Source organism: Micropterus salmoides, unplaced genomic scaffold (assembly GCF_014851395.1).
Source record: "Micropterus salmoides isolate LMB-PRFRI ecotype aquatic unplaced genomic scaffold, ASM1485139v1 Ms_hic_scaffold_17, whole genome shotgun sequence".
NCBI classification, from domain to species: Eukaryota; Metazoa; Chordata; class Actinopteri; order Centrarchiformes; family Centrarchidae; genus Micropterus; species Micropterus salmoides.
In genome coordinates this window covers 7,450,720-7,463,503 of record NW_024040817.1, presented here as the reverse complement: position 1 = coordinate 7,463,503, position 12,784 = coordinate 7,450,720, and the positions used below count along the sequence as shown (strand labels likewise).

At 38.7% G+C, this 12,784-nt stretch overlaps 1 protein-coding gene across 1 annotated transcript in view; it reads left to right on the top strand.

Annotated features, from left to right (window-relative positions):
• LOC119908169 (voltage-dependent calcium channel gamma-7 subunit-like) overlaps positions 1 to 12,784 on the top strand; it is a 39,329-nt gene that overhangs the window by 5,150 nt on the left and 21,395 nt on the right. The window contains exon 2 of the mRNA XM_038725936.1: positions 10,471 to 10,666. Coding sequence (XP_038581864.1) covers positions 10,471 to 10,666 — 196 coding nt within the window. The remainder of the gene's footprint in view (positions 1 to 10,470; positions 10,667 to 12,784) is intronic.

Sequence of the window (12,784 nt, the reverse complement as noted above, 5' to 3'; positions counted from 1 at the left end):
AAATTATACCATTGTCAAATGGTACTTTCAAAGCAGGAAGAAATGAATAGACCCAAGTTAAGAATTTTGTGGCACAGTGCAGCTAAGAATAAAACAGAAAGCTACACAAGGACAAACAAATGGATTATATGAGAATATGTAGTGGCAATAAAATTTCACAATGACAACCAAATAAAAACAGGAGAATGTGTCTCATTATTTGTGTTTAGATAATAATAATAATAATAATAATAATAATAATAATCCTTATTTGTAGAGCACTTTTCAAAAACAAGTTACAAAGTGCTTTAACAAGTGTAAAGACAATAATACCCAAGAGACAATAATACAAAAAACAATACATAAGATAGATAATACCAATTACTTTTACTTGCCTTAACCTTACCAAAAAGGTGGTAGATCAGATAGCACACATATGAACGTTGTTTTGTTGTTGTTATTTGTAGCGGATTTGGAGCTTTTTTTGTTCTGAATGGCCACACTTCATAACCTCCTTTTGGCTGCATCACACTGCCTTTCCAAGCTCTCTCCAAGAGCTGTGTGTGTTGCGTCTTTGTTGTGTCAACAAAATGAATCCTACAAATGGGGATAAGGGAACACACTTTCATACAGTCTCTCCTCAAAGGCATTGATGCTGCACTGGGTAGTGCATACAAAAAGTGACACTGTGAGGAATGACAAAAGAGAGCTTGAGAAAAAGATCAGATCCTGCATATTTTCTCTCCTTTGCACACCTGATCAGTCACTGCATGAAGAGGGGCATGCTTATGGAATTGTCGGTTTCGGAAAGTCGTTCTGTTGTTCTGTTGTTGGAAATGTGTGACAGGAAAATGCAATTTAAAGTTTGATGCACACTGACTCCTGTAATGCCACTTAAGATGGTGGTTTACCATTTGTTAGAAGTAAGCAATACTCAAAATCTACCTTTATGCAACCCGGCCCAGGCTTACCTGTTGGGTCAGGTTCTGACAGATTCAAGCCGAGGATCAAAACCTGCCAAAAAAATCAGTGCAGTCAAGTGGAAAACAAGGTTTCCCACCCAACAGTAGTGATATACCTTTAGTGTTTGTATCATGCACAGTTAAGGTCAATTCCCCCTCTGGCCAAAGGCAAATATGTGACCTCAAATTCAAATTATACAACATTCAACACTGAGTGAAGGTGAATGAAGACTCGTGTGACTGGGTGGTGGAGGGGTTTTTTAGGCTTTTGTGAATACTGCTCTGCACATGCAGAGGCATGTAGGATGTGTCACACTTAACACTGTCCTCCTTCCAGCCTTGGTCAATGTGTGTGGCTGTGACGTACAAGGACTATCCTCCAATTTTGGGCCAAGGTCTTTCCCTATAAGCTTCCATCCTTTTCTTCTTCTTTCCTCCGTTATCCTCCCGTGGTATTTTATCTGTCTCTTCTCAGCACATTAACAGACAGTCTTTTGCAGGCCTTGCCTAGTTTTCTCCAGTGTGTGTGTGTTTTCTTACCCACCGCTAAGCTAATTATCTTTATCAGTCCACCAGTCATTCTACAGAATATAGAACGAGGGTTTGTTTCCCAAAGCTTTCATCGTCTTAAGTACCGCTTTGAGAATTGAGAGTGTTCTTGCGGCTCCCAGAGACATAAACGTGGTTCAGCATCATTCCTAGGAATGTCTCGCCTTGAGAATTTTGATGCTATTTTTAAAAGATAAGTTCTTTTGGGGATTTTAGAAGCAAATGTTTTTTCTTGAATAGCACTTACCCTCTAGTTCAATTTTCTTTCTCTGCTTGTCCCTTTCTCCTCTGTTTCTTCTTTTTTTTCTCATTGATTACTAACTTAACTGTTAACTGCATTCAGTTTATTTCACTCTCTTTTTACTTTCCATAATCCCTTAGATAAGTTCTTATGACTTCAGCATTCACCGTCCTACAAATCCTCACTTCCTTATTCCCTTTTACAAATGCATCTGGAGTTCTTTCATAATTGTATGCGACTTTCTGCCCCTTCCCACTGCTTCTTTTGTTTCCTTCTGTATTTATTCCTCCTGTCCTTCCTGTCATCATCCCGTCTTCTCTTTTCATCTTGTCTTCCATTCTTCTCATCTTTAAATATCCATCTCTTTTCCTGCCAGTTGGCAGAAGCCCTTCACTGCTGACATAGGGACATATTGCCTTCTCAACAGAAAACAACCCCCCACCCCCAACACTAGCAAGCTAACCTAGGAACGCCATCTGTGGAGCCTCGCCCGGCACCATGGGACGTGTAGTTTTGTGATGCTCAGCAGTTGCTGTGCCCTGCTCCATATTGACCCATCGTTGCTGCAGAATCTTTGATCTCTGTTTCATCTGGTTCCCTTTTTTTTTTTTATTTCTTTGCCACTTCTTAATTTTGGGAGCCAAGATTTCCATCCTCTCAGGGTGCTTGTTTTAGCTAGAGGTTTCCTTGATTGAAATTTTCTTTTAGGAAAACTTCACCTCTTTGGCGAAGGCTGCAGCCAAGATTTTAGAAATAGTTAGGTCATGAGTCCAAATTCACCCAAGTCCACCCAAACCAGAAACACTTTTTATAGCTTTTTAAATGAGCATTTGTTTGTAAATATTATCTCCCCAAATGATTTACACGTTGGTTTAAAGTTTTCTATATATTGCCAGCTTTGTAATTCTGATGTCAAATTATCTTTTTATTTATATAAGTTTTGCCTAAAACTATCAAAATTTAAGATATTTAATCTAACAAGTCAAAAAGTCAATCAAATCAATCAGAGCTAGCTGTACTGCTCATTTATCCACATATACCAAATAGACCAACCCTTTAGCAGAACTGAAATCAAATCTAAAGATTTCTGTAGAACAATATACATTCATGAGTAAAGCAGCAATCAAGGTGAAACAAATCTTCAAAGAGTTTAACATTCAAAAACCAATTTGTTTTTCTTCATCTTCTGTTGTGGTTAGGTCAGATTTGAATGACACTGACCAAACCACTCAGCTATCAGCTATATTCTCTCCTTTGGAACCGAGAATATGTTCGATGCCATGGTGCTGGCACGATGAGTGGCAGAGGCATGATTACAAACATTGGGGAATAACTTTTTATTAGCCCATTTTTATCTGATTACTGATTAATTTTAGTCCAACTTTTTGTGTGAAAAGGCTGCAACTGTGTCTTTATTTGTTATAGGAGATGCACAATTATCAACACAAACCTGTCACAATAATCACCAACAAAGAGGCTTGTTGATAGTAGATAAAAACTCTCAGACTATAGTGCACAACGGCCTCTTTATTAAGTAAATGGCCTATTTCTGGAAATTATTTCATATGTACAAAGCTCCTGATTAAGGGAACTTATTAGCACGCCTACACTGACAACCCTGCTTTAATGCCTTAATTAGCAACGCACACTCGTTCATTAAGTTGAACTTCACTGAGGATGGTTCTAAGCTTCCAATAAAATTAAACAGAATTAATAATGAATCCACATAAAATAAAAGGCCTATTGTGTTGAGCCTGTTGTTTTGTAATGAAGAAGCTAGAGGGTGGATTAAATTTTACCTTCGGCAATGTTCATTTTTACTTTTGGAAACTGTGCTGAAGGGGCACAGCTGACTGGCTAACAATGCTTCAGGTCTGTGCTTATGTAAAGTCAGTCAGTGTAACATTTTTTTGGTTGGTTAGCAGAGAACACAGACAAATATTTAGATGTTGATATACAACAAGATGACAGGCACCAGCAAGAAAAAATATAAATCAAATTAAATTAGTGACAGTGAGCATTTGCTCTGCTGAAATAAAGTTACCTCCCCTTCCCTCCTGAATGGACACTCACCTTCAGGAGAAAAACCTATCACAGAAATAAGTGTGTAAATAACAGATGTTTACTTCTAAAAATATGTGGTATAGCAGTCTCTCATGTTATAGTCAGCAGCTTTGTTGACCTAACTATCCACCCAACCTCCTACCTTAAAGGTTTTGTGGTGCTGTAACATCATGCTACTTCCTCTCTTTCTTCTCAGAGACAACGCAGTATTCACACGGCTACAAGAGGTCCTTGTCAGGTGTAGGTCAGACAGATCTTTTATCTATTCGAACAAACAAAGACAGTCTCAACATCATACAGAAACTGTGTTGAAAAAACATCACGAGGGAAATTTTGAGAGCTGATACGTTTTCAAGATATAAAATAGTGATCCCCACTTGGCCTTTCCAGTTTTCACAAGCATTTGAATGTGCAAAACACCAAAAAAGGACAAAGACACTGAAAGAAAGAGGGAGAAAGGGATTGAGTCACAGTGAGAGTGTATTCTGTCAGGGGAGAGGAGAATCAGGGCTGTTGGGCATAGTGAGTGTTTCAGCACCACAGTGGTGGACAGCTCCCCAGACTGCTGCTCACTGCTGCACTCTCCTGAAAAATGGTTCTCCATTCACGTTTCTACAGTGACACAGATTTATAAAAGATGTAGAAAATTAGATGAAAAAGCTAAACTTACAGTTGCTCTTTGCAAAATATTTGTGCACACTGATTTTTATTTTATTCATATGTAAAAATATTCTAATCAAAATAGATTTGAATAGAGACACTGAAATAAAGTCCCCTGAAATGCCTAAAATGTCGTTATGTTCTTTCCAAAACTTTCTGCCTCCTTTTAGCTCTCCATCCTCCCATTCTGTTGTCTTCTTCTTTCATTTATTTGACCTATACGTTCCTACTTCTGGTCTCCCTTCATCCTACTCCATCTTAGCCCCCAGTCTTTTCTCAGCTTTTCATTCTATATCCTTTGTCCTTGCTAGGTCTTCATCCTTTCTAACTCCCTTCTCTGTCCTTCACCGTATACCTTGTCATCTACTTTACTTCCCATCCACTCCTTGCTCCTCCACTTTCTTCTCTTACTCCCTTCGTCCTCTTTCCACTACCCCACTTTATACAATTTACTCCTTTCTCCACTTTCTTTCCTCCTTCTCTTTTCTCCTAAATCCTTCTAAACAAAAATCACCTTCTCTCCTCCTCGACTTTCTCTTCCCACCTTACCTCACTCCTTCCCCACATCATTACTTCTGACTGTTTGTTCCTAAGCACCAGTGCTCCATTCATCTGTAATTCATTACATCGCCTCTGCTCCTGGATTCTCCCAGCACACACACAGACTTAGTTAGAGGCTGGTGCGACCTGGGAATTGTGGTTATATTTTCAAGGCTTAAACTACAAAGAACCTCATCCCAGCCTATTTGTTGTCAGCTATCTCAGCAAACACAGGTCTGGTTGTGTGTGTGTGTATGTGTGTGTGTGCGTGTGTGAGTAAAAGAGCTCTCTGTAATACTTGATGCACTGACCCATTACAACAGTTCTTGTCCTCCAAACCCACATTTCCTTCAGACTTCAGTCTCTCTATAGTTTTAAAGTCCCAGTTCAAGAATGGCTAAAACATAAACATGAAAGGACCGCAATGGAAAGCTGCCTGGCTTTAATGTGTTTATCCTTTTGTAGTTGGGGCTCACTTTAATGTTTACAATCCATTAATAAATTCAACAAAGGAAATTGTAGTTGCCATTTGTAGATGCAGATATTACGTTGGTCCATCTGAAGCCCAACATACTTTACAGCTAAAATTGTTCCCCACATGTAGAAAAGATTGGGGCTGTGAAACTACCTGTAATTTCACAAAAGATAAACTGGACGAGAATTCGATAAGCAGGTCAGCAAAACTACCTAGTGTTCTGAAATTATTAACAATAGACTTAAAGTGCCTGCGAGAAACTGACAGTGACCATTGAAATTAATCTCTTTAACATGAAGATTCATCAACATACTATTTTAGAATTCAGTACCATAGCTCCTTGAAAAGAAATGTTTACCAGCAGGTGCTTTGTCTTAATTATTTTTTTTCTGACAACTATACCCAATAACACATCAACATAAATGACAGTATGTCCAAAGATTTTACATGTTTGTGTAAATAACACTAAATTAAATTCTTCACTAAAGGGACTTTCTTTTATTTCTCCTTTCCTAATTTTTATTTATTGATAGAAGAAAAACACATCATTTTCAGAAATATAATAGCTTACAGAAGATACAAAAACATAAATTTGCCTTTTCTTCCATAATTGTTACACAGCCCTACAAAGCTGAAATGCAGAAACATCTTTTGTCAAAAATGTGTCATTTCCATGAACATTTGCAACTAACTACAAAACAGAAGTAAAACGCCAGCCAAACAGCAGTAATTGCAGTCTGGATTGGTAAACTCTGCACTCTCTGCTGCTAAAATACAGCCAACTAGACAGCCAAAGCAGCAGCGCTATATCAAGGTAGAGGTTAGCAGATGAGAGAACCACAGCAAAGGGAAAAAACACTGTGCGTAAATTTAGTTTTAGTTTTTGCTGTTATTGAAAAGTGTCCATTTGGATTAACCAAAACGTTTGTTAATCCACTCAATCAGGCATTAGGCAATTGATTTGTTTGAAACTGTTGTCTGTACATTACAGAATACATTACAAACCTGTTTGCAGCCTGAAAACTTTAATCCCCTTTTTCCTTACATCACTGCTTCAGTAATTACAGCAGCACAGTTTTGTGCATTTCAGATATGTAGTTAAATGCACAACTGAATCTCAAAATGTAACAAATCACAACCTTCATTTGTAGTGCCCTGCCATAAATGTTTTAGTCACGAGAAACAGCTTGAATTAAGCAATCTGAAAGCCCACTAGGTGAGACAGCTATGTGAGTCCTGCAGGTACTCAGCTCTGTCTCTTCTCTTTTAAGTGAAGGATGGATTTGTGTGTTTTGACTCAGCAGCACAGGACGTCAGACAGCCTCTCATGTTGAGCCTATCATTTCCAGCACTAAGACTGATGATTATTTACTCAAGCCAAGCACAAATCACCCTTGTCTTATACCCAGGATGTGACTTTCTAAGGCACTGACGTCTCTCAAAGTGTCGGACGTCTTTAAGTGACATCTTGGTGTTTGTCTCTGCAGACAGGCAAAAGTCACAGTGCTTTCTCTGCTATTTGTACACATTTTACAGCAGGCCAATGTATAAAACAGTGACTGTTCTGCTGAAATTGTTATATATTTTGGGGATTGTATAAGTTGATAGCCTGCTTTAAAATTCATGTGTTGCCTGGAAAAGTAATACAAGTTACAATCTGGCTCCCATTATAAACACACACATATTCTTCTTACATGTTTTAAATATTAAAAACCTATCTGCAAGCTTGGGTATATGGGACATGGTCCTTGGTTGAGGTCATACCAAAAAAGCTTAACTATTTCAATGACCTTCTGAGAGTTTAAGTGAGGGATCAGACCTCATCTTTCCAAATACATACCTGAAGTGTCTGCCATTGTCTCTGCAGAGGATTTTCATTGGCTGGGTTCACCTGAGGCAAGGAGGGTTTTACCATCAAATATTTGTATCGTGTGACTCATGTCTGAGTGAGTGAATCCTCTTTGACACCGCTGAATGTGCTCTGCAGCGTTTCACTTGAGTGATGAGGTCACTCCTCACTCTCTTCCTGCCTAACAGCGACTTTCTTTTTGCTTCTTATCTGTTCGGTTCTGATCTTGTGTGGTGAGTTCATTTTGTTCTCGGCTGCTCTCTTATTGACTTTGCTCCACTCTTTCTCCACATCATAAACAACATTTAAAAGTCACTGAACCTCCTTTAACATCCTGTTTTGAATGTAATTTATTGGTAGTAAAACATGAGAATTAATTTAACTGGATTTTTTTTATTTTAAATGGGCAACTGTAAAAACAAACAAACAAAAGAAACAGTTGACATTCTGCCTGCTGGCTGTATATCTATGCAATCCATATTTATTATTCATTAAAGAGAGAACAATTTATGTTAATTTGGAGGTTTGCTTCTCTAAAAAAATTATATCATGTAAGTTGTGACTTGAAACACTTGAGCTGCAGAAGTTTCTCTGACTCTTCTCAGTGAGTTCAGTTCAAGTCAACCTGTACGCTCTGTCTGGAGTTTTTCAAAATGTAATATTAACAGTTTTATTCTCTTCATCTTTTTTAAGCTGTTTAGACTCTGAACATATCCTGGACAAAAGATCCGAATTTGCCACTTAGATCACATGATCATATGATTAGAAACGTGTGTGCTGCCTGGCATATCATAGTGGCCAAAAGAACACTTCCATAATTTGTATTTTTAACATTTCTGTTCAATATAAAAAACAACAAAAAATTGGATTTCTACAGTCACGCAAAATGAGAGCTTTACGTAAAGACTGAGGATGATAGTATTTACAAAAACCCAAGTATTACTGTAATACATTGTTTTAAAATTTAAAAAATTGGATTGGAAGGTTAAACACATTACATTACATTTTATTTAAAAGAGTCTACAGATAGAGACCATAAAGTCACCTAAAACCTCCCCTAAAACCTTAAAATAAAGAATATCACATCTCAGTTTAGGCATAGGAATTTATATTTATAACATATTGATACCCAATTTGTTTTGTCATGTGTTGCCTAAAGGAGAGCTTGTATATTAACATAAATTGCATAACTGTCAGTATTTCTGTAAATCTTTCTGTTTACTCACAGTACTGCAGACAATTTGTATTTTATAAATGCACATTAAGCCCACGGTATGTTTTACTGAACTGTATTAACATGTCTCAACTGCAGCTTTAATTATTAGTTTGCACTGTGGCTGCAGGTGACGTGAACTGCAGGCTCATAAAAGAGACAGGCAGGTTATTCAACTGTAAAGTAATTTATGTTCATATGAAAACTGTTCTATGGAACATATTTGCCAGCCAATAACGTACAAAACGGATGGTCTGAGAGAAAAGTTTTTGGAATTTAGGGGGACTCATTCCTTCAGAGTAGAGCAGCATTTTGGGTGTTTACAGTTTGCGATTAGCACTCGAGCAGTAATGTTTCACACCTCCTTCCCCACAGAGACCACAGCATGGTGAATGGGACCTCCATTTTGACTGGACCGATGAGGCGCTTTGTGTGTTTCTGTGTTTGTGTGTGTGTGTTTGTGTGAGAGAGAGAGAGAGAGAGAGAGAGAGAGAGAGAGAGAGGATGTTTCTCAGAGTGTCAGCAGCTGAAATGATGCATGGCAGAGGCAGCATTTCTGCCACCTAGTGAGTGTCAAACTGCACTGCATGTTACCTGGAAGCCTGACAAACTCGTCTGGCTCATTAGATCGTGGCCAAGTCATTATTTTGGTTTTTAGAAAGTACAAAAAAAAAGCACTGCTAAAGGTTTAAAACATTTTACGACCTTACCAGAAATCATTCATAATTTTGCCCTTTAATGATATGAAAAATGACTACTGGGCATTTGCCAAAGCATGCCAAACAGTACAGTTTAACATTTTTAATGTGTTTGGTTCATCTTCAAGGCACAGTCAAAATAATGTTAATATTGTTTTTTCTTTTTGTTTTGGTCAAAGGTTTTTTATCTTTGTCTCGGTATTACACACTGATTTAACTAGTAAGATACATTTGTAATTTTTCAAAGATTCTTGCTGTTTATTGGCAAACATAGATTGATTGTTGATTAGGGCATGACAAAAATTCCAGTCTTCCAAAAGGAACATATCTGAGTCATATTCTGCCATTCTTGAGTCAGCAGGACTCCCATTCAGAGTAACTTTGAATTAAATGCTCATTCTTCTCTTCTTTCCGTAGAATGCCATTTGCAGTTTGCATCCAACTCAATGTTTTTCATTCTGTCTGATTTTATTCCTCCCTCTCCTCCTCCTCCGTATTCCACTATGATGTGAAGAAATTGAATATTTTTTTCCCATCCTAAAGATGGACTGAATATTCTCCAGAGTCACCCTCCTCTCTGATAATGATGTTTGATCACCTGATTAAGGTCTTTCTGTTGTACTTTGTGAGTCAGGGCATCTTTTTGTTGGCTCGTAGCCTCTTTCTCTGTCTACATTATAGTTTTATTTGAAAAAACTATAATGTTGATTGTTGAGCTTGAGCTTGAGTTGGCCCAAGGACTGTTTTTCTTCTCAAAACATTTTCTTGAATTCCCAGAATTTCTTAAATTCAAAGCATCATTTATTTAGTTCTTGAATTCTACTGGTACCTCATGCTTTTTACAAAAGCTTTCGACCATAGTCTCTTGATAAATCAAGAAAGAAACATCTTGAAACCTTAGGATTGGTATGAGTAGCTGTTTAGATCTTCATACCTCACCGGTCTGCTTATGCATAGTTTAAAATGTAAAAATCAATCAAGTTAATCAATCTTTATCTATCCTCTCATCTCACATTTTTACATGTTTTGGGGGGTTTTTAGTTGTTGAATTCCTCCAGCTCTCTAATCCTAAATTGAATACTTTCCTCTGTTCTGTTGTCCCTTTCTATCAACTCACTTACTACTAGTTTACTAATTTAAAGACCAACCAGGCCAACACCTTTTTGAATGTTCTCTCCTCCTCGTCAACATACAGCTGAAGTCTATCTGATAACTAAAATTGTTGTCTTTTTCTCTGCAGATGAGTTCATTCAGTACAAGGGCTTTGACGCTGCTCTCGTCGGTTTTCGGGGCATGTGGTTTGCTCTTGGTTGGAGTTGCTGTGTCAACAGACTACTGGCTGTTGATGGAGGAGGGAATTGTCCTACAGCAGAACCAGACCACCGAGGTCAAGATGGCGCTGCACTCTGGCCTCTGGAGGGTCTGCTTTGTGGCAGGTTGGTCATCATTTCATGTCACTGTTAGTATGGCCCTTTCCACAATGTGAAACAATTGTTGGAGTCCCTCTTCCCATTAACCACACCTGTCCTCCTTTACACTGTTTGTTATTTCAATCTACAATCAACTTAAAGCGTGACTGTTAACCACCATTGCCAGGAGACAAGATTGACACCTGTTTCAAAGCAAATGGGCAAAATGTAGAAGAGTGTATGGTCAGGTGGAGCCATGTGAGCATGACTGAATAGAGGTGGAGAGTCCAAAATGTAGGAAGCTATCATATTATCTGTGTGTTGCATCATCTAATTTTACATGCATGCAACCAAGCTCTCCCAGTGACAGACTGCTCCGCAAAGAGATGTAGCACGGTTGCAAACGATCATAAGACGAGATAATAGTATGAATATGTTTGCTTGAATTAACTTACTCTCCAGTTAGCAACCGAAAGCATTATTAGGCACTATGTCAGTGCACCAAAAATATAACAAATCGTTCTGTTTGTTAAAACAATAATGCTTTCTATAAAGTTGTAATTGAGGATTTGCCTGTGTGCACTTGGTTGCTTCACTATCCATTTACTTTCTGTTTTCATACATGTGTAACTACAGTGAGGAAAATAAGTATTTGAATACCCTGCTATCTTGCAAGTTCTCCCACTTAGAAATCATGGAGGGGTCTGAAATTGTCATCGTAGGTGCATGTCCACTGTGAGAGACATAATCTAAAAACAAAAATCCAGAAATCACAATGTATGATTTTCTAACTATTTATTTGTATGATACAGCTGCAAATAAGTATTTGAACACCTGAGAAAATCAATGTTAATATTTGGTACTGTAGCCTTTGTTTGCAATTACAGAGGTCAAACGTTTCCTGTAGTTTTTCACCAGGTTTTCACACACTGCAGGAGGGATTTTGGCCCACTCCTCCACACAGATCTTCTCTAGATCAGTCAGGTTTCTGGGCTGTCGCTGAGAAACATGGAGTTTGAGCTCCCTCCAAAGATTCTCTATTGGGTTTAGGTCTGGAGACTGGCTAGGCCACGCCAGAACCTTGATATGCTTCTTACAGAGCCACTCCTTGGTTATCCTGGCTGTGTGCTTCGGGTCATTGTCATGTTGGAAGACCCGGCCTCGACCCATCTTCAATGCTCTAACTGAGGGAAGGAGGTTGTTCCCCAAAATCTGGCAATACATGGCCCCGGTCATCCTCTCCTTAATACAGTGCAGTCGCCCTGTCCCATGTGCAGGAAAACACCCCCAAAGCATGATGCTACCACCCCCATGCTTCACAGTAGGGATGGTGTTCTTGGGATGGTACTCGTCATTCTTCTTCCTCCAAACACGGTTAGTGGAATTATGACCAAAAAGTTCTATTTTGGTCTCATCTGACCACATGACTTTCTCCCATGACTCCTCTGGATCATCCAAATGGTCATTGGCCAACTGAAGACGGGCCTTGACATGTGCTGGTTTAAGCAGGGGAATCTTCCGTGCCATGCGTGATTTCAAACCATGACGTCTTAGTGTATTACCAACAGTAACCTTGGAAACGGTGGTCCCAGCTCTTTTCAGGTCATTGACCAGCTCCTCCCGTGTAGTCCTGGGCTGATTTCTCACCTTTCTTAGGATCATTGAGACCCCACAAGGTGAGATCTTGCATGGAGCCCCAGTCCGAGGGAGATTGACAGTCATGTTTAGCTTCTTCCATTTTCTAATGATTGCTCCAACAGTGGACCTTTTTTCACCAAGCTGCTTGGCAATTTCCCCGTAGCCCTTTCCAGCCTTGTGGAGGTGTACAATTTTGTCTCTAGTGTCTTTGGACAGCTCTTTGGTCTTGGTCATGTTAGTAGTTGGATTCTTACTGATTGTATGGGGTGGACAGGTGTCTTTATGCAGCTAACGACCTCAAACAGGTGCATCTAATTTAGGATAATAAATGGAGTGGAGGTGGACATTTTGAAGGCAGACTAACAGGTCTTTGAGAGTCAGAATTCTAGCTGATAGACAGGTGTTCAAATACTTATTTGCAGCTGTATCATACAAATAAATAGTTAAAAAATCATACATTGTGATTTCTGGATTTTTTTTTTTTTAGATTATGTCTCTCACAGTGGA